Source organism: Sesamum indicum, linkage group LG7 (assembly GCF_026168435.1).
Source record: "Sesamum indicum cultivar Baizhima isolate 11 linkage group LG7, ASM2616843v1, whole genome shotgun sequence".
NCBI classification, from domain to species: Eukaryota; Viridiplantae; Streptophyta; class Magnoliopsida; order Lamiales; family Pedaliaceae; genus Sesamum; species Sesamum indicum.
In genome coordinates, this window is record NC_142663.1 from 10,625,868 (window position 1) to 10,648,291 (window position 22,424).

At 33.8% G+C, this 22,424-nt stretch overlaps 3 protein-coding genes across 3 annotated transcripts; 1 reads left to right on the forward strand and 2 right to left on the reverse strand.

Annotated features, from left to right (window-relative positions):
• Positions 1-1,325: 1,325 nt before the first annotated feature.
• LOC105179608 (methionine-tRNA ligase, putative / methionyl-tRNA synthetase, putative / MetRS) lies at positions 1,326-10,261 on the reverse strand. The gene is made up of 17 exons (XM_011103252.3): positions 9,925-10,261; positions 9,590-9,734; positions 8,814-8,967; positions 8,481-8,636; positions 8,081-8,311; positions 7,781-7,924; positions 7,399-7,489; positions 7,180-7,286; positions 6,936-7,050; positions 5,367-5,485; positions 5,197-5,262; positions 4,930-5,058; positions 4,682-4,825; positions 4,440-4,566; positions 2,352-2,593; positions 2,136-2,237; positions 1,326-1,761 (listed from the first exon to the last, which is right to left on the reverse strand). The coding sequence occupies exons 1-17, from the start codon at positions 10,043-10,045 to the stop codon at positions 1,531-1,533; spliced, it is 2,424 nt and encodes an 807-aa protein (XP_011101554.1). The 5' UTR covers positions 10,046-10,261; the 3' UTR covers positions 1,326-1,530.
• Positions 10,262-16,824: 6,563 nt separating this feature from the next.
• Positions 16,825-19,367, forward strand: LOC105179607 (alkaline ceramidase). The gene is made up of 3 exons (XM_011103251.3): positions 16,825-17,030; positions 18,203-18,477; positions 18,640-19,367. The coding sequence occupies exons 2-3, from the start codon at positions 18,224-18,226 to the stop codon at positions 19,151-19,153; spliced, it is 768 nt and encodes a 255-aa protein (XP_011101553.1). The 5' UTR covers positions 16,825-17,030; positions 18,203-18,223; the 3' UTR covers positions 19,154-19,367.
• Positions 19,368-19,685: 318 nt separating this feature from the next.
• On the reverse strand, positions 19,686-22,255 carry LOC105179606 (stress response NST1-like protein). The gene is made up of 2 exons (XM_011103250.3): positions 21,741-22,255; positions 19,686-20,139 (listed from the first exon to the last, which is right to left on the reverse strand). The coding sequence occupies exons 1-2, from the start codon at positions 22,152-22,154 to the stop codon at positions 19,969-19,971; spliced, it is 585 nt and encodes a 194-aa protein (XP_011101552.1). The 5' UTR covers positions 22,155-22,255; the 3' UTR covers positions 19,686-19,968.
• Between the last annotated feature and the right edge of the window lie 169 nt (positions 22,256-22,424).

Consider the following 22,424-nt stretch of genomic DNA (forward strand, 5'->3'; position numbering starts at 1 on the left):
AAAATGCATTTTTCCCAAATCATAATTATGCCTCCAAGCAAGGATTAATGGAGAACTCAACAACTGATTAACCGTCCCAATAATTAGTTAAGTAATATTAATTTAATGCAAATCAATAATTTAAATTGAATGAATTATTAAACATAATTAACCTGTAAGAGTCTGTCTATTTAGCTAAAACTTATTAAATATAGGCATAATCAATGAAAGAAAATAAATGAAAACATATGCGATTGTCATATATGTCTGATTACAGTACATTTAAAAAAATACAATTTTAGTACTGTAATTTATAGAATGTATTTTTTATTCTGTACAAATTAATTTTAGCAATTTAGTTCGAAACTTTAAATTTTAATAATTTTTAATTTTTTTAATCCAAAAATTACATGTAACTTGCATATTAGATATCATAAGGTGACTTGGACGATAAATGGGTTGTTTATTTCCATGTAGTACATCCTAATTTAGTAAAATTTAATTATGAAATCCAGTTTATTCATTGCAAAAACCCATTCTAATAATGAAATCATATAATCTCCATTTCCTTATTTACAAATTTCTGTTTTTAATAATGTCGCAATTACTTCTAACCTACCAAATCTCGTATGTATATATATATATATATTCGATTACGGTCCTTCAAGAAAAATGTCCCAAATATATTGTAGGTTTGGAATCAAATTTTAGTTGAAGATTTCTTGGACAAGAATCAATCCTGAAAGAATGTTTAATGCATGCTAAAGTTATGTTGCGATTTAGATTTTTGATCATATTTCTTGTTTTATGAGATAATACAAACTAATTATTTTATGTACTGCTAATTTTTGTTATTTTTACACACCAAATTGTGTCTCTTCTCTTTAGATTGGGTGATGTCAATTCATATGCAAAAATGGTTATTTTGCTACAAAATGTTTCCCCTCCAAAATGGTGAAATCCATAGTTTTATTAGCAGTCAACTAATGGCACGGACCAAAATAAAAGGTGGGGTAGCAAAATTGCTTAAGCTGGAACATAGAGTACTAAAACTGATTTAATGTCATATCTAGGAAACATGAAATTATCCCATGTAACTCCATATGAATTACTCACAATTTCAACATAATTGAGTACTGTCAAAAAAATCATGTTTATTCCAAAATTAAAAATATACGCATACATATATGTATCCTGAAGATATTCGAAATTGTAAGATAACCTCCCCCCCCCCCCCCCAACCCACAAAGAATCAGCATACATCTATGCATTCTTTGATGACAAACGAATCCCAACAACTTAAAATATAATTCTTGATCCAGAAATTTGACGGAATATGCGTATAATGAAGAGAAAAAAAGGAAACTAATTGATTACCATTATAAAAGGATATGCAAAGAAACTTGCAAAACCCTAGTCATTTAAATCAGACAACTTATGGTGTGTTTTGTACTTCACCTTTCCACAATAATCAGACAAATTGCTGGTTCAAGATCAAGTATCAATGGGACAAAAACTGGGATATTCTATTAAGTTTACAGAATGCTAATCTTATCTGATTGAGCCTTCAGTAATTGATGCAACCCTGCAGACACCGGCTGATGTTGTAAATGGCAAATCTTTGTAGCGGGCCACCAACTCTTTATCAGTATGCAAATCCACTTGAACTGTTTCCCACACCTTCTTCTTCGGGTTGAGGACATCATCGGGCAAGCCATCAAACCCTGGGAATGTTACTCGTTCACCGACAGCAGCCCCCTGGGGAGGCTCAACCAACTCAACCTAGCAAAGTAAAATCCATTGAATTACTAGTTCTTTACACTCTTTTGTCCAGTAGAACCACTTCGATGGCACAAGTTTGTAAATCTACAAACTCTTCCAGGACAATCAAAATTATCAACATTATCCACAATAGAACTAGTCTTTAATCAGAGGAAAGGCAAAACCTTCAGACAAGATTAATCAGTCATATATGGCAAATCTCCGCTTTGCTCTAGTGCATCACTATTAAGAAGTTGTAAAATGTTATGTGACTCAATGTTTTCCAGCTAACAGCTGTTAGAGAACTTGTCTTTAAATTTTATGTACTTTTTTCACTTCCACATTTGCACCAATGCGCAGATATACAAAAAAAATTGAACTATATAGTTGCTCACCTTGGTGTGATCACTGTTAGAAGCTGCAAGGACCATTGCTTGAGACTTTATACCCCTCATCGATGCTGGCTTCAGGTTACAAAGAACACATACCTTCCGATTCTGATGCAGATAACAAGGTCGTTCAAGTGTCAAGTAGAAGGCATATTTTGATGAGTATTCATGTAATCTATATGATATATGAAGAGAAAAATCTGCAGAAGTGAAGGGAGAAACCTGCATGTCTTCAAGTGGTATATACTTGACCAGGCCACTAACGACTGTGCGGGGCTGTGGTTCACCAACATCAATCTCTTCCACATATAAAGAATCAGCATCAGGATGTTTCTGAGCCTTTGTAATGAGGCCAACTCTGATATCTAGTCTACTAACAGATATTTCAGACTCGGCAGGAGCTGAAGCCTTGGGCTTTGAGTCAGCAGATTTTTTTGGGCGATCCTTCTTTGCATTATTACCATCTGTATAAGAACAAAATGAACGTGAATAAAGCTGATCTGTGTTTAGTAATATTAATCAGGAACCCTAATTTTCCAATCACATAATCATTTTTGACCAATAATTTTCAAGGGTAACCAAGTCTGGATGGAATTTCTAAGATGATTCATAGAATTTCAAACATATTTGAGGTCCGCAATAATGCCCTTTCTTTCCAATAATCGCAAAAGGCCTAGGGGAAGATGATCTGAAGCTCTAGATTTTACTAAGAAGACTCATGTCTTTCTACTTAACCCAAATACTATGCATAAACACTATTATCTCTACTAATTAAACAGATTGTTTAATGAAAAATCTAAATAAAACATGGTCTGGACTGGACTGCCCCGCCCCTTCTTCCTTGCTTGTCAATAAATTAAAGTTCTTTTAGCACATGGAAGATAAGTTTCAGAAACAAGAGACTGAAGCCTGCTTAACAGAAAGCCTCCAGCTGAAGCCAAGGAGACTGCTCTGGTTCTGCAACCCTAGAAGAGACCATTGCTTACTTCAAACCTTGCAAATATCTATCATACTACTTTTTTGTTTCTATATGTTCCATGCATGTGTCTTGCTTAGAACATCAGTCTAACACTAAAAAATCCTTTACAACATTCTTCACCCTCTTAACTAGAGAAACGCCTTAGCTTGTTCGGTTCCATTTAACTGCAAGGTCTATTCAGTCTTAAAAACAAAATCAAACATATCCTGTTTTCAATTTTCTTTTCCAAAAATATTACTAAAGAATCCCAAGAGTATCTTATATGTAAACTTCAATTATAATATATTTTGAATATATATTTATATATATATTTAAATCATCATATCAATTAAAAATACACACATATATATCAATTATAATATTTTGTTTTAACTCACGGACCTGGGCAGCCCAGCCAAAACCCAGGCTGCCCAGGCCATCTTCTCCATGGCGTGCCTGGGCAGCGCCGAAAAGGCGCCCAGGCACACGCCATGGGCACCGTATGGCGCAAGGGCTGCGCCTCTCGAGCCATTGACTACGCTGCACTGTAGGAAAAGGTTTCTCTAACAGAGTCCACAAAATAAATGGAAAATGCAACCACAAGGATTGCTAAAGTAAATGAGCCTTTGATCTTGGAAGGTCTAGTCCACGTCATCAATCACAGAGAACAAGAAAGGGATTCATTTAATTTCTCCTTTCCGTCAAATTTGTGTACATGGATTTATCAACTTCATAACATTACTCAACACCTATTAGAACAGTAAATAGCACAATTATACATCGTTATAGATCAAGGACCTTGTTTAGACAGAACAGAAAATCTCAATAACTATTCCATTTTGTCTTTGTAAGCAGTTCATTCACTTTCCCCTCGCCCTAATTCTCCTATTAAGATATTCCTACCACAAGATGCATCATAAAACATCACCAGCATCATCATTGAGATGCTCTTTGCCCTGGATTATCTCTCCTATAAAGATATTCCTATCACAAGATGCACCAGGACATCATAAGCTTTGATATTAGCATAAAAAAATTTTAAAAGAGAAGGCAAAGTCTGTAATTTATGGCATACAATTTAACTAGTCAGGGAGTGTTCCAAAAACATATCTGCTGAACCAAAGCACAAACAAGCAAAGCAAATGAATCATTGATATACAGAAGTTCATGTCAATAATGTGAAATTACAAGAGCATGAAAAGATGAAAAAGAAGATCCGGTTCATTGAATTTTTTATGCAGAATGAAGGCTTGGATATAACAAATTTCATATCTATGGTATGAAGGTGACATTGGGCAGAACACGAGGTAGTTCGTAAATGAAAGTTAAAGAAAGAGAAAGAAAAACGTCACCTGAAACTTTTGTTTCCTTAAGTTTTCCAGCAAGTTTTTTGGCCTCAGATTCAGCTTGGGCCTTCACAATTCTATCCGCTTGACTTCCAGCAAATTTCTCCCTATAAAACTCTACCTCCTCATCTTTCTGCATATTGTTAGGTGCATAGTTATAAGTCAGAAAGCAACAACAGAAACTTATAGTTCCCGCACACAAGCAAATTTATTAGATAACCAATAGACAGGGGACAAATGAAGAATACCAGTTCTCTGAACAACGGTGCAGGAGTCCCAATTTTATGACCAGCAGGTAGGATATCCCAAGGTCTTTTAGCCCTTTCAACATCACCTTTCTCATCAGAAAGTGAGAGTTGTGTCTCAAGTGGCAAGTTGAGCTGCTTAAGTACCTATGTGGTAGTGGCAGCACAACATAACATGAGTTGAGATTGTGTCTGACCAACCATGATGCCTCTCAAAATCAAAATTGAGGCACTAGTCATCATTAACTTACCCCAAGGGAGAAAGATGGCATAAAAGGCTCTAGGAGACATGCAAGAAGGTAAACTAGTCCAGCCGAAGTTTTCATGACCACAGAACAGGAAGGCCGATCCTCCTTGTAAAGCTTCCAAAATTGGCTTTCCTACATGATGAAATATGAAGAAATGAGTCTTATGCTAAAATAGGGTATCACAGGCAGCACTTAACAAACATTAGCATGATAATTACGCAGCACAACTTAAGCAGATTAAGAAAAGCTGCAAAATGGAAGAAGATGTACTTGCAAATAAGCATTTCCTTCACCAGATACAGTCATAGCAAGCTTCAAGCCTTGTTTTAGTTTCACCTACATCAGATGACACTGCAATGTTATTCATGGTAAAACAAGGGTACTATCGAGGATAAATTGCATCCCAAGAATAAGAACAATGGCTATTAGTCATTCGTTACCTTCTCCATTGCTTCTATATACTGCTCGACATAACTACCCACTTTCTCTCCCAATGCTTTTGTCAATGGATGAGAATCAGCACCCTGAGCATCAGGAATGATTGAACCATAGCCTGAAGCTGAATTAATGAAGAAAAATATATTGAGGATCCTTTTCAAATTCAAGTTAAATACGAAGGGCAACCCATTAAAAGGTATAAATATTCAAGAAAATAATCGAGAAACAGAAAACAATTAGAATAGAGTTCCTCATTCTAATAAAAAAGAGATAGAACTATTCTGCATCTATTCTAAAAATTTCTTATTTCTCCCATCCCAAAAATTTCATAGAAGAACAGTCAAGCTGTTTCAGCTTCTCTTTTCCTTCTCCAATGCAGACTCAATGAAAGTTTATCAAAAGAAATCTTTACTGATTTCAGTTTGCTAGTGCAAACAAAGATGATCATCCCTTGCAAATATTTCTTGGCTGCTTTAGTTATAGAAATCTTTTACAACGGAAACCCAGATTTGAGTCTTTATTCAGGAGCGAATAGAAGAATTTTCGGGGCAGAATAGTGCTAACTTGAAGGAGTCTGGATATGAATAATTTAGATTTGGATGAAAGTCGTCTATGATACAGCATCTTATGACTAATTGGATGTTCAGGAAGATGGATATAATCCTCAAAAGAGACAGAAAAATACTCAAAAGAACATTTTTTAAAACAAAATCTCTCTTAAGTAGATAACACGCTAAAAAGTATAATTCAAGATTAATGCTACAGTTTGTATGAGCAAATAACATGACATCTCAATTTGTACTTGCCTAAGAGGAACAGCCATCATATGACATAAAAAAGCAAGTGTATAACTGGAAAGAAATAAATTTGATGTCTGACAGAAGCCTATGCATGCTCAAAACAGATGTTACTTCATTCTCAGAGCAAAAGAATGGACAAACAAGGAGGCAATATAAGTCTAAGCCAGTAGCTGACTTCACTCCTTCAGCAGGAGAGTGGGGGAGGGTGTGCCAATTGCATGAATTTAATAAAAGCAAATTACATGACGCTAACTTAGGCATCATTTAACATTCTAGAATACATTGACTCAAATTATAAGATCCATTTTAAGGTACAGCCAAGACACTGAATATGTTAAACAATTTTAGTAATACCACAAGCTTGAAGAAACTATTACCACCATTCACTTCACCAAAAATTCACAAAGCAATTTTAGCTTTTGCACCTAAAATGTTCTCAGCCCTGTCATTGTCTATTGTTCACAAACACTTACGCTCCCACAAAATTTTATGGACAAGGATCTTTTGAAAGAGTATAGTCCCAATCAGATATAGGAACCGTATTTCTCGCCTCTTTTCTGTGGACTAGGAAGTTTAAATCAGATCCACCACAAGACAGAGGGTTTGGCAGTACTTAAAATAACACCACCGTTATGAGAAGTAACTTGCACTGCGATCTTGTTTGGAAGAATCACATGAATTTCCAGCCGGCATAAACATCAGACATAAAGAATAAGGAAACAAAGAAACTAATATAACATGAAATCTTTATGAAAGGCCATGTTATGCCACCTGGGTCTTTGGCAATGAAACTCAAGACTCGGTTGATAAAATTTCCTAGATTGCTCAGAAGCTCGCTATTCAACTTTGCTTGCAAGTCAACCCACGTGAACAAGGTGTCTGATACCTAAAATCAGAATTAACAATACTAATGAATCGTTAAGTGAGCGCCCACTCTGCAGGAATTGCAAGTGGGTGGATCGGTATAGTAATCCAGTGGCATACAACACAAGAAAAAGAGTCACAAGAAGCCCACCTCTGGCCTATTTGTCAACAAATAGTATCTCCACACCTCCACAGGGATATTTGTGTCTTTTGCATCATTTCCAAACACTCCCACACCCTTACTCTTTGAGAATTTCCCTACAGAATAAAGCCATGATAACAATTTGACAACAGTAAGAAGCTAGGAATGCGAGCCTTCTCTTGTAATAGCTTGCAATTTATATCTTTTATCTGCTATTGCAAATCTAACCTGTTTCATAGTTCAAGTATTCTGTAACGCTGATGGTTTTCATGAAAGTCCAATTTTCACCTGTTCCAAGAAGAGTTGAGGGGAACATCACCTATAAAACAATTACGAGCCAGTTAGGAAGTGAAAGATCACACCAGTTATAAAGATGCAATTTCATTATCTAAACCTGTCAAGAAAGGATGAAAACAAACAGAATATAGTATTACATGCAGGTGGTCAAACTAAATTGAAAAGTAGGATATTGAAGAACCATTTCCACACTGCACATCTCGAAAGAGAACATATAATGAATCAATAGATTCAGCCACATCAGCACTCAACACTTATCCTGTAAGCCTGTACAATTTTTCAAAAAAGCTAAGTTTTGAATTTATTGACTTACAGTATGAAAAGGCACATTATCCTTGCCCATAAACTGGAACAGTTCCACATTTTCAGGATTCTTCCACCACTTCTCCCATTCTGGTGTGTGGCATGACGTGATTGAGACATATCCAATAGGCGCATCAAACCATACATAGAAAACCTAACCATCACATTGCAAACAGAACATATCATGCTACAGGAAACAAATTGGCAGGATATAAAACCTGTATTTCTGTTAAATAGTCCATTCAAAAGTTAGTGCCCAGCAACAGAGTAACTGCATACTTAAGCCCACAAGTTTTATCAATTACTTCACCTTGTCCTTGAATTTCTCGTGTGGAACAGGAACTCCCCATTTCAAATCTCTTGTGATACACCGTGGTTTCAACCCTTCTCTAAGCCAAGCATGTGTTGCTTGAATAGCATTCTGACTCCATCCTCCAGCCACAGACGTGGTGCGAATGTATTCTTCTAATCTATCCTTCAGCAGAGGAAGCTCAAGAAAAAGGTGATTTGTATCACGGATCCGTGGAGTATTACGGCAGACCTGATCATGAAACAAACCCAGAATTTAGATATAACATTCTGCTCTTACATCTTTTGCAATGGAGGTGAAATTGGGGACTTCCAATATTGTTGTTATTTGATGTGAGGGGAGTAACCAAAGTCACAAGGCACCTATATTTAAAGATAATTGTTTCGATATATATCCAGACCTTGCATTTTGGGTCAAGTAGTTCTGTGGGATTTAAAAGCTTCCCACACTTTTCACACTGATCTCCACGTGCAGAATCATAATTGCAACCTGGTGTTGGACAATTACCCTCCACAAGCCGATCAGCCAAGAATCTTTTGCAAGTATCACAATAGAGCTGCATATAGATTAATTTAAAAAAAAAAAAAATCACTTGATGAACTTCACAGTGTTGCCAAAAGTTTGGACAAGCAGATGGAAATCGATGCTAAAAAGGAAGAGAGGGCAGGCTCCAAGATAACGGAGTAACCATACACCTTGAAGTGAAACAAACTTTTCAGGACCAACAGCGCACCTGTTGCATTGTATTTTCTGAAAGCCAATTATTCTCCAACAACTTTTTAAAAATTGCTTGACAAACTTCAGTCTGCTGTGGACTTGAAGTACGCCCAAACTCATCAAAGCTTATATTGAACCACTGATATACGTCTTTGTGAATAGCATGATATCTACAAAAGAAAGAAAATCGGACATCATTAAAGTTCATTGAAGGTACTGGAAACATTCCATTCTTGAGTCGAGTCACAGTCATCTAGAAATGGCAGTTATTTGCAAACTATTGTTCCAATGGAACAAACAACATTTATCAATCTGACGGGTCATCAGCTGCTCATCCAGCTTGAATAAAAATGTACGTGGTAGATAAATCCTATAATGTGCAAATACTAAAGTCTCCTACAAAGTTAGAGTAACCTATTATTTTGCTTTCTAGCTTAAGCTCTAAGTCTCATTTCCTACCATCACATTGTTTTGCACTTTTCTTCCTTCTCACCATACAGGACGAAATACAATAATTACAATTTGTATAGATAAGGCTATTGCATGCCAGTGTAAAGAATCATATTTTGAGGAAGTACACGAGCACTTCAACTTTTTTAATCCAAACGGAATAATCAAAAGCATGTACTTCAACAGAACTAATCTTTATCTGGAACCAAATTCCTTATTCATTTCCTTCATCCATAAAACCCAGAAGCCAAAAGGGAATAAAAGAACCTTCTAGTAACAAAAAGGAAGCGAAGTATAATAAAAACAGTAAACGAAATAGAAACTGAAAGTAAAGCAATATACTTGTCACAAATTTCCTTTGGAGAGCACCCTTCCTCCATTGCCTTAGTCTCAGTTGCAGTCCCGTACTCATCCGTACCACAAATGTAAATCGCATTATATCCTCTCATCCGGCAGTACCGCGCAAATACATCAGCACTCAGGACGCCTTCCAAAAGGGGTTAAGAAAAAGCAGAACTTTATTTCTCAGAAATGCAAATGAACTACATACAACCAAGAATCCCACACCATTTCAAACATGCAAACCAAAATCCAATTTCACAAACTCAACACACATAATCGCCTGCAATCACAAACATGCAAATCAAATTAATTGCCAACAAAACAGGGAGTATTACATCCGATGATGTTGCCGAGATGGGGAACGTTATTGACGTAAGGCAAGGCGCTGGTGATGAGGATATTCCGCTTCCCAGGAACAGGGAGCTTCGTGGCGGCGGGGGCACTACTGTCGCCCATCTTCAGATCTTCGGATTTTCTTCAATATGATACGAATTCTTCTAGGGTTCGGAATGGGAAATGGAATCCAAATATATATAAAGAGAGAGGGAGAGAGTGGAGTCTGCCGTCTGCTTATAGAAAGCGATATGGAGAGCCAGTGAGCGAAGTACAATGTTTTGGTCTGGACAAGATTTTGGTGTTTTGAGGGTTTCAAATAGGGTTCTCACTCTTCAAATTCTCTCCCTCTCCCCCTCTCCCTATAAATAAATAATTATTCCATTACATTAATATTTCAATAAATTCAATAATATATTAAATTTAATCAATAATAAAATAATAACTAGTTATACTTAAACCCTCTTCACAAAATATAATTTTACACTTTTCCGCAAAAAAAATTTAAAATTACACTCATCTTTATAAAAATTTACTATTTACACATGACCCTTTTTCAAGAAAATTTGGACAAGAAATATACACATCAGCACAAACTTACATAAATATTTAATTTTACCCCTTACTTATCATTCATATGTAATAATCTTGTACTTATAAAGAAAAAATGTAACAATATTAAGCTCACTTCACATTCGCTCCATTTTACAGCTTTAACTGTAAAAGTCTCACCAGAACAAAATTCTCCAACTTATTCTTTTTTCGAAGGAGTAAAGTAAAGAATTCCCGATGGGGCATGACGGGAAACCTGAGGTCAACCAATCCCAAGGGCTTACTCTTCCAGGGCCTTCCAGCCCATCAGCCTCTTCCATCAGTATCGAGGATTCATTCAGGGTACAGGTCATATCGGAAGCTTGGGGCGTGACTCCGAATGTAGACTTAGAATGCTCTATAAAAAAATAGGATCGTTAGAATGAAAAATGTATATATATTGCATTTGCTCCATATATATAAAATATTGCATTTATCACCTTATAAGTACAAAATTATACATGATAATATTAAATAAAGAGTAAAGTTAAAAATTTACGTTAATTTTTTTATTAATGTCAGTATTTTCTCTCCAAACTCTAACAGACAGATTCAAGTGTAAATGAAATTTTTTTGAAAGGGTGCAAGCATAACTTCAAAACTTTTTGGAAAAAAGTATAATTTTATATTTTTAGAAGTAAATTTTTAAATAAACTCATGTAAATTAAGACAATACTCACACATTTGATGGGATTCGCGCCAACCTTAACATTAGGCAAAAATCATTAGTGAATTCTTTTTTCTTTTTCCATTTTTCAAATATCTACAAAATAATAATAATAATAATTAAAAACAACACCAGCATATTATGGATTAAAAAATTAAAAAATAATAATAATAACATTAGATGAAAGTGAATTGGAATATTTTATATTCTTGTAGGTAGCTCAATGTTATTCTTTAATTTACTTAATTTTTTCTATTGATTGAGACTTTTGATATATTTTTCGATTAGTCAGCATCAAACTCATGCACATTGCACACCGCTATTTTTAAAATAATAAATGGTACTAAATTATGAATGCCTAGGTTAAACTTACATGAAGAAATTGGAAGTAAGAAGTTCGAGTCTCGTTTGACGTGGGTATTTATCTCATTTAATATGAATCTATTGTACTGTGATTTTATTGATTGAATCGATATATTTGTTGATTTAATAATATTGATGTAATATGTAATTATCTTTTAAAAAAATAAAAATTCAATTCGATTCTAAAATTAGCTACTAAAATAAGCGAAAAACAAAATCAGATCAGAATATACTGAATTTACATGTTTAATAATACATAATTTTTTAAAGCACGAGATTGTTTAAAAATATTATAGGCACATTAATATTTCAATGTATTTATAAAAATTATAATAAATATATATTATTTTAAAAATAAAATTTTAAAGTATTTAGATAAAATAAGACGATCAAATTCGTACAATGTTAGTGATAGCAAATCTATGATTAATTTGATGGAGATTTTAAAAATTTCAGAAAATAAGTTAGGAACTCGTTCCATTTTTTTTAAAAAAGTTCTTATGCTCCGAATGTTTTATTTTATTTTTTTGTTCTTATGCTCCTTTTATTTTTTTTTTAAAAAGAGTTTTTATGTTCCTAACATTTTATTATTTTTAATTTTATACGCTCATTTTTTAAAAAATTTTACCAGAACACTTTCGTAATATGTACTTTCAAACATCTTATCATATATTTCAAAAGCTTATAAAAATATTTTAAAAAATTTATATGTTCACGCGAACTTCTTCTATAAATGTGATATTAAAATTTTAAACGTACTAAAAGAAAATTAATATTTAATTATAGCTAATTATTATGGTGAAAAATAAATAGTCATAGTAAATAATCATTGACCACAATCACGCAATGATTGTGAATTTTGCGTGTATGACTAAAATATTTATCATGATTAAGAGTCATGATAAAAGTATTTGTCATGGCTAAAAGCTATGGCTTATATCTATAACAAAAATAATTTTCATAGTGAATAATCTAAATTTTTGCACCGATTTTTTTAATTATAATTAATAATAATTATTTATTATAATTTTAATTCCTAACCAATAGTAAATTTTCTTCTACTCTTAGTAAAAATAACACTGGACGTATTATAATATTTAACTATGGTTAATTACCATGATTAATAATAAATCATCGTAGCAAATAGTTATTTACCACGGCCATGCATCGTCTGTTGGTCGTTCTTTTATGAAGATGGCTAAACATGTGTTATGGTTTTTAAATATTTTGACCATGGCTCTAGCTATATCAAATAATTTTTTCATCATGAAAAAACTAGTTTTTCATCGATTTTATTTAAACATAGTGAATAATAATCATTTACCACAATTTTTAGCCATAGCCACTAATATTGTAGCCAATAGTAATTTTTTCCTAATGCAAGAGAGATTATAAGTAATATTCTAACTTGTCCGTATGTACTTAAAATTGTATTTATATATTTTTTACAAAATGAGTAAAAAATATTTAATTTGTGCTATATCAGAATTAAAGTAATAAATACTTAAGCCTATAGCATTGTGTTTGTTAGATAAGAATCAAAGTGACCTAAACTTAAAATAGTGTATTCCTCTAAAAAAAAATAAAATTAAATAGTGAATTATGCTTTAAAATTCATAATTTTAACGAATTAAATGCTATTTGTAGACATCAAGTTTTTGAAATAAATTACCAATTAAAAATCTCAATAAATTGGTTAATAATTAGGTTTCAAATTAATGTTCATAATAAATTTGGAATTTAAATTTGCAGTATGCGTCGATATCAAATTTGGACATGTCAAAGTCAACCGTATTAAAGGTCAACAGAAATGAGCCAAACGTACATGCTAACACTGTTCATGCCTATGAAAAACGGCACCTACCACATATTACAAGACACTACATATACAAAGCAAATCCAAGCGGCTCAAATCCAAATTGAGCAAGTGCTTAGCCACGATAAAACTCTACAAGCGTAAATGTTTCACGTCTTTTTTTATATGAAACTGTCAAGACCTTAATATAATATTTTAAAGTAATTCGTGATTTTCTCGTACAAGTTCAATGGAAATTATGCATCCGATTCAAAATACATTTTCAGCCCCTGGATCGACACTTATAGAGAAGAATCAAGAGATTATTTCATTTCAAATATGATAATACTTCCATTTTAAATTTATAAAACTCATTTGTCAATTTATAAAGTTGTCGGAATAAATCATATGCTGCTTGCGATTTTGACATTTTTGTCTTTTATCTTTCTAGGGTTTGCAAAAGAGTCGTGCACCTTTTCCACATTTCACAAAATTGGTCCTTTTGGTGCCGTATTTTGTAAAAATTGTCGAAATAAATCATGTGTTAGGTCATTTTTTTTTCCCGTCCATATTGGTAAAAGTGAACCAATCAAAACAAAGCCCAATTAAATGAACCACGTGAAGCACAACTGATTTATTCAGGCTTTTTGCAAAATCCGACACTGAAAGGACCAAAATTACAAAACTAAAAAAATAAATCAAAATCACATGATCACAAATATATTTAAAACCATAGCGTAAATTACAGTCATAATACACTACGAAAGTATCTTTCTTTCACGTTAAGTATAACTAATGCCGAATCCAACTATCCAAGTTTGCAAAGATGCTAATGTGAAAAGCAAAACACTATGCAAACTTCCTTTATTCTCGAACCAAGGGTTAGTAAATTACATTAACATCCCTTGAATTTAAATTTAAATACGTAAATAGCTCTTAATTTTTTATAAAATTACAGGGATATACCTCCTTCAGAGAAACTTTGTGTAAATTTTTATTATTAAATAAGAAATATACTTGCAATTACAACAACAACATAAAAAAAAATATATTTGTAATTTTGCGAAAAATAGAAAATATATATATATTTTTACCTAACCTCATGACGGGGTATAATGTAATTTACCCTTTTTATGATTCCTAAACATGACTTGTGAACCCTAGAGGGTGGAAGTAGTATGTAAAGGAAAATTTTCATGCAAAGTAATTATATAAGTAATAATTCTAGTGGATTTGTGAATTGTTGCAGGTGTATATAATAATGTTAATTATAAAGTAAAATATTGATTTAATTAATTCAATAATTTGTGGTTTAATATATATAAAGCGAAAGTAGGAATATAACATAAATTATGACACATTCATATAACATAAATATCACTAGGAATATAGCATGACAAATGCCATTTAATATTTTAACACTTTTTACATATAATTTTTTTTTCAATATAAAAGTGGGATTCTCAACATAATACAAAGCATATTGTCTATAGAATATGTATCTATATATGTTGTTTGTAATTCAAGATTCCCATAAAATAATCACTTTATTCTTCACTCTTTTGATTTATCAAAATTAAACTATCATAGGTTTTCTTTTTGTCCAAAATCTATATCTCAATCTCTTTCTATTTTGTAGGTAAGTTGAAATATTTAAGAAGATAGTATTAAGTTAAAATATAGCTTATGTTATAAACGTATGTATTGCATGAGAATAAATTAGATGTATTTGAAAATAACATTATCCAAGATAGGTTTTCTACAAGATCAGAAACTCTCTTAAACTCGATCAAGCCCATAAAGTCAAAACGAGTCCCTAATAGGTTGTAACTCAGTCAAGCTGACTCGTGAGCTTTGGCTGAGTTTGAAGCTGGACTCGAGCCCACTCACACTCCGAGTTCTGCATATTCTGTTTTACCTGCTCATGGCAGGTCAACTGCCATCAATTTAGGAGGAGTTTGTTGGATAACTTTTTTATATGATGTGTCTCACGAAAACACAAAGTGCTATCCCTGTTGTCCGTTGAGTCATCCTACTGGATTAACCTGATTTTGGACCTGCTAGGTTAGTATAAATAGATGGGCTATAGGCTTGATACCTTGCTCATGAGACATCAGGATCAGGCATATTATTTTAATTTCATATTGGCCTCGAGATGTTAAATGAAATGAAAATTAGAGTTTTAACTACAATACAATATTGTAATTAGCAAGCAAATCGCTCGTCTCAGTGCTATTACAACTGAAATCTCATGCATAAGGGAGTCAATTGAATCAGTTTGAAGTACCAAGCTTTAGTGTACGTGCAATTGATGTAGATGATCTGGACATTCACAAGAAGGATCCTTATCCAAGCAATCGGTGTAGCTACTAGTCCTCCAGAAAGGTAAAACTGTTTTAGTCATTATTCACAGTAGAAAAATACATGTCGTCCCGACCACCTATGAGAAAATCTCCTTTAACCCTATGCTAGTAGGCGTCAAAGAACTTTGATAGACAATGATTGATCGAGATAAATGGTTTCTCTTTGATAGTTGAATGAGAGCAAATGGAAGCAAGAGAGGAGACATGTGTTGTGTGTTATGTTATGTGTCATTCTCTTGTGGCCAAAGCCTCTATTTGACTTAATGAATGTATCAAAAATTGGTGTGTCAATTGAGTTTGTAGGTTACCTATTTATATTAGAGTCACAAAGACTTGTAATTCATTTCAATTGTATTTTTTATTATATCATTTTATCAATTAATAATAAGATAACTCATGATGAAATGAACTCAATCACATAATAATCTCTAACTGTTAATAAATCATTTTTAATCCTTTGTATTATGTTGGTGGGAAAATTCTTGCCCGAATCAGATTTGGTCAAACCAAACCAATTATAGAGCTTGCTATGTGATAGATCACTTTCCCTAAACTGTATATCAGTCACACGATAAATGTATTATACTTGCCATACGATTGGTTCAGATTCAGCCAACTTAGATCCGAACTAAAATTTTCATGTGTTGGTGTTTTTTTTCGTAAATGCATCACAAAAAGGTTGTTGACAAAATTTTGAGTAATAAAGTTGTCCTAAGGTCAATAATTCATATAAGCATTTAAAAAAATCACTATTTACTACATCAACAAGAAAGGTGGACAATCATCAGCATATCAAGAAATCATGCAAGAAAATTAAGCAACAAAATTGGTAGATTTGTTTGTCCAATCCCTTTAGCCCTAATATGACTATTTTTAATTACAAATTGATGATATTTTTTTAGTATGGCATATTAATTTTCTCTTAATGGATTCAATTCAAATTAAAATTTTGCAGTTAGTGTAATAGTTGCATTGCATTTGAACCCACTCCAATTTTTTCATACCCATCCAAAATAAGATCTAAAGAAAATCCACAGTCACATGCCAGGAATGTGCGCGCGTATCAGATTTCAACCTATTTAGAAACTCAAAACCAAAGAGTTCCTAATAAAGGAGACTTAAATTATTAAAATTCTTCTTTCAGAATCAATCAAAAGTGTATAAAAGAACGATAAAAAAGAAGGAAAATCAACGTATGTGCATCTCATTGCGCATACGAAGATATATAATTGTTGATATATACAATGGTAAAAATATGCATTTATCCACCAAAATTTGAAGTTTTCTCAGTGCTTATGGAAGACGTTGTTCAGATCTGAATTTTCGAAGGTAAATACGTATTTATGATTTTTGTGTGCATGCAATGTTTGTCATTTATTTTTCTGAAGTTGCATTTTGATTTGTGAAATTGATGATCTATGTGCATATTTCTACATTTCTTTTAATTGGTGAATGTAATGTAGAAATTCATCAACACTGTCATCAAAATTCGTTGAATTTCTCTTTTTCTCGATTAATTGAGATTCGGAGTTTTTTGTTCAAAAATTTTCTGGTTCAAGAATTGATTATGAGGATTAAAATAAATAGTTTAGTGGTAGATTTTAAATTGTGGATTATTGATTTCTACTTCTTTTATTTATATTTGTGTTTTTTCTGAACGATTTTGAGTTTGAATGTTAGTTGTGACATATTGATGCTTCTGAAACCAAACACCGGAGATTAATTATACAGAATAAAGGAAGTAGATTAACAGTTTTTTAGCTGCATAATTAGAAGAAAATTACATGTGGTTTAGCTTAAACTTAAAACATCAAACTGTTCTGAAAAACAAAGGCCCTCTTCAGCAAGTTTTAGGGTTAGAGTATTTTATATTGTACTTCATATGTTGTCTGTTTATTAGGTAATGTTGTCTTTGGGATTTGGTTTAGAATCTATCCTTGTTTGATTTCATGTTCAAAGGCCAATTTTTAATTTTATACTATTTCATATTGTATGATTATGTTTGATTCGACTTTTCTTTTTTTTTTTTTTTTCTTTTTGAGATTTAACCATATATTTTCAGAACTTCATTCTATTCGTATTCCCCCTCCAAAAGAAAGAAAAAAAAAACTATCAGATCTCTTTGTACAAAAAACTAAAAGAAAAAATATTACAATTCCAAACACAATTTCATTCTGTCACGTCTTTTGATAAGAAAATCTATCAGAAATTATTCTTTTGTTATCGTGTTAATTATTCATGTAAAATAAATCAATATATATTCATATACATACATACGTACCCTTTACGTATTTCATAAAGTTGGATGGAAAACAGAAAAAAAAAAGCGACTAATTTATTCAATCTCAACCGAATATATATACCTTTAGATTTTATTATATAATTTTTGGTTAGTATATGTAAAGATAATGCGTATAAATGTTGGTTCCCCTGAATTTAATTTATTTGTAACTAGTCCTGATATTTTAACCTTGAACTAGTTGCATTTTGCTCATATGTAGGAGCTAAATAAATACTGAGAAATGGAAGATAGATCGTCAAGTTTTTGGGGGCCTGTTACATCTACACATGAGTGGTGTGAGTCAAACTACGTCTACTCTTGCTATATTGCAGAATTTTTCAACACCATGTCTATGATTCCAGGCATCCTTTTGGCACTATTTGGGCTTGTCAACTCATTAAGACAACATTTTGAGAAGAGGTTTAGTGTCCTTCACATATCAAACATGATACTTGCCATTGGGAGCATGTTGTATCATGCCACCTTGCAGCGATTGTAAGTTTCTTTCTTGTCTTATTTCCATTATTATGACTGCATGAGTCTATATCAATCAGCTGACAGAACCTTATCATTTTCCTGCTAGTAATCTTGTTATGTAATTCCAGAAGGGATATCTTGCAATCCTCTTCTGACAATGATTTAGAATTCTTTTTTCAGGCAACAACAAGGTGATGAAACACCTATGGTGTGGGAAATGCTCCTTTATATCTACATCCTCTACTCACCAGACTGGCACTATCAGAGTACGATGCCCACATTCCTGTTCCTCTACGGGGCAGTATTCGCGGTCGCTCATTCGCAGCTTCGTTTTGACATTGGTTTCAAAGTGCACTATGTGCTGCTTTGTCTTCTTTGCATTCCACGGATGTACAAGTATTATATTATCACGGAAGACATATCAGCCAAGCGGGCTGCAAAGTTGTACCTAGTCACGCTTCTGCTGGGGACGTTCTGCTGGTTAGCTGACCGTCAGCTCTGCAAGGACATTTCACGATGGTTTTTCAATCCACAGGGGCATGCATTGTGGCATATTCTCATGGGTTTCAACTCATATTTCGCCAATACGTTCCTGATGTACTGTCGTGCTCAGCAACGGGGTTGGGATCCGAAGGTAAAACACTTGTTGGGAATTTTCCCCTATGTGAAGATTCAAAAACCGAAATCCCAGTAGAAAGATAGTAATCGATCCCTTGCAGCAGCACGAACTCAGCGCGCTTTCGTGTTAGTTGACGAGCGCAAGTTGTCGTAACTCAGTTTGTCTGAAGAATGCAATGTAAATGATAGCTTGTAGGAAAATTTCGTTGGTTAGTGGTTAAGAGTTTCTGACTGTAAAATTAGCATTTTGGTGATGTACCATACATATGGCTATATACCGTTAGTGAGCATTCATGAAGTAGGTATAATTAATTAAATTTTTCTGATCTTTGAAGGATTCTCATTTGTTTCTGTTGTGGGCTGGAACTTCTGTTTGAACTGGGAGCACCTGTTGGAAAATTTTCAGCCCTTTGTGGTCTAGTTAGAGATATGTCTAGACAGCGTCAAGCTATCCTCTTCCCAGCATCGATGCTCATAGAAGTACATACTGTGCTTTATTAACCTGTAAATATTATTCTTTCCCACTTGAACATAAAGATGAGGAGAGCATTCCTATGAGATACCTTCTCATATAAAGATATGCCTGAATATATATATAGCTCAAGGCATACAATACAAATTTATAACAATAATTATTGAAAAGACCAATTCAGAACCAAAACACTGTTCAGTCCATGATATACTGATGATTATGTCTACAGAAAGTTATTTATTCCAGCTCTCCAACAGCTGATGTCTGGCTTATGTGCGCATACAAACCCCAAAGACAGTATGATTGTAGGAGATTTATAGGGGCTAAAGGTAAAACTTTTGACACGCCTATGCAGGCATAAAACTGCTCTATAGCATTCGTCAGTCTAACTTGTTGATCAGAATTCCAGGTGAAAAGATTCAGAGTCGGACATAATCACAAATGGCGTCGAGTGTCTTCTTCTCTACTTCAGATGGACCAATCCACAAAGAACTTTGTCTTCGCAGAAGCTCATTCTTCTCTTTCTTCTTCTCCTGAATTTTCTTCTCTCTCATTCTCCAATACTCAAGCTTCTCTGCTCTTTCTTTCATCTGCACCATACCAGAAGAATTAGAACATAAGGAGTGATGTGTCTGCTAGTACATTCCAAAACTTTGAGAGGAAAAAAAACAAAATCAAAGACTGTAATGCTGACATTCTGATTTAGAAAGTTGTACAATCAAAGTTTTTCGTTTGCGTTTTCATATTCGATATGTGCAATGGAAAGGAGAAATCATAAACAATATCAAAAGATGTCTCAACGGCCTCCTGATCAAAGATTCCACTTAACTGATCAACTCATATTGCTACTTGGTCAGTATTAAAACACCTAATTCCTTATACAAACATATGAAAGCTTCTTTCCGCTCAAGAAAATTCTGTTACAAGCAAATGCTCTTGAGCATGCCACCTAACCGAACTCCACATGCTTGCTCCAATAGCATAGTACATGGGTTCAACCATCACTAGCTTCTTTCCCCTTCTATTTTTGTAAACTAATTGGGTTTGGTAAATCCTTTATTCGCCAGATTCATCAGTCAGATGTGCAATTGGGTTACTTTAAAGGATAGTTTCAGTTAGTTAATTCTCAGAGATATATCAAGCAGGCCATAACTTGCAACCAAATGATAGAAGAAACTAGGGGAAGGTATTAATTAATATACATAATCCTATCAGGGGTGTTTCTCATTGCATGTGGTAATATGCATCATCAACGAAATAATGACAATAACTGGAACCATAAGTGTTGAAGTAGATAATCTCAAGTCCGTGCATTTTTCATATCACCTGTATTACTATGAGTAACTCATAGCAAATGGCAACCTTAGTCATATAATCTGAAATTAGAAGATCATATTAAGCATAATAAAGATCATTTGTTCAATCAACCGGTTCTACTGAATTGTAATTCAAGATTCTTTAGTTTTTAATCAGTCACTAACTTGCTGAGACACCATCAGTCATTTGACTAATGGTTTGAACCAATGATGAAGCATTTAAAATGTACTTATATTAGATTAGTCACTACAGAACTCTGATTACAAATGCCCTGAGTTTCTTGCACAATGAAAAAAATTCTTGTCAGAATCATAGGAGCACAAGTTTACATGCTAAGAAATAGTGATTTTGTCTTACTGAACTTCTGAACATCTTATTCCTGCATATGACACGGACCAGAATAACAACTGAAAGAATGAAAACAATCTCACCCTAATGCATTAGCAAGACAGGATATACTCTGTTAAGCTCACTTCATACCATGTTAAATGACTCAAACAAAACAGGTAAACCAGTCCTTTTCGGGCTCAAGTAAAATAAAGCAACAATCATGCCTTATGCGCCACCCTAAAAATATACTCATAGGACAGGGAATTAGAAGCACATACTATTTCCACAAATGTAAGTCTATTTGTAGTAGCTAACCATCCAATTCTCAATCTTGTTGCCGGAGATCCCAAAAATTTAGTTAATACTACCAAACCACGTAACAAATTCTACTATGATTCAAATTATAAAGCCAAATATCAATCACAAAAAAGAAAAAAGAAATTGACAAAGAGGCAACATTTTTCAAGAAGAACCAAAACGAAACAACACCCCACCAAAAACGGAATGTAACCAGCTCCAGGAGCAGAAAAGAAATTTCACATACCAACATCTGCCTGAACTCTTCTTCGGCAGCCTTTCTCTCAATAGCCTCCGCCTTCTTCTTCGCATCCTTAGCCGCTTTCCTCTCCTCGTTCGCGATCCTCAACGCCTCCTTTCTGGCCTCATCCTTCCGCAACTTCTTGATTCTCTGCAGCTCCATTTCTTTAATGTACTCCTTACGCATTTCCTTGACTTTGCGGTCGTAGTCGCGCCGTAGGAAGGCCAACTGCGCGGCGGCCTGCTTGGGATTTCGGGGGTGCTTCCAGGAGCTTATGTAGGAGTTCGGAGGGAGGAACTCGTGCTGGATGCGTTGGGAGGATGGCGATTCAGATACGGTGGTTGTGGGGGCAGTGGAAAAATGGCGGAGGACGGCGGATTGGGACGGGACTCGCCGGAGTAGATGACGGGAGAGCGACATGCTTAGAGGTCTGTAAGAGGGGAGGTGCTGAGGGTTTTGGGGACGACGCCAAGGTGTTCTACGATTTGATAACAGTCGCGGTAACAATTACAACTTGAAAAATTATATTTATGAGTCTGATATTATTTTTATTTAATAAATAAATTTTATGTTATTTAAAATTTATTAATATTAATAAAAAAATTAAAAATAAAAAATTATATATACTGTCGATTAACTTATTTCTAACTTATCAAATAAATTTTTTTTTATTAAACTATCCCTATAGAT

Bases quoted from the DNA above. Each gene is read 5' to 3' on its own strand.
- LOC105179607 (XM_011103251.3), top strand. From the start codon at position 18,224: ATGGAAGATAGATCGTCAAGTTTTTGGGGGCCTGTTACATCTACACAT. The intron at 18,478-18,639 runs GTAAGTTTCTTT...TTCTTTTTTCAG, and splicing joins CATGCCACCTTGCAGCGATT to GCAACAACAAGGTGATGAAA.
- LOC105179606 (XM_011103250.3), bottom strand. From the start codon at position 22,154: ATGTCGCTCTCCCGTCATCTACTCCGGCGAGTCCCGTCCCAATCCGCC. The intron at 20,140-21,740 runs GTATGTGAAATT...GGTATGGTGCAG, and splicing joins AAGAGTTCAGGCAGATGTTG to ATGAAAGAAAGAGCAGAGAA.
- LOC105179608 (XM_011103252.3), bottom strand. From the start codon at position 10,045: ATGGGCGACAGTAGTGCCCCCGCCGCCACGAAGCTCCCTGTTCCTGGG. The intron at 8,968-9,589 runs GTATATTGCTTT...TTTCTTTTGTAG, and splicing joins CCAAAGGAAATTTGTGACAA to ATATCATGCTATTCACAAAG. The intron at 7,925-8,080 runs GTGAAGTAATTG...TGTGATGGTTAG, and splicing joins ACGAGAAATTCAAGGACAAG to GTTTTCTATGTATGGTTTGA.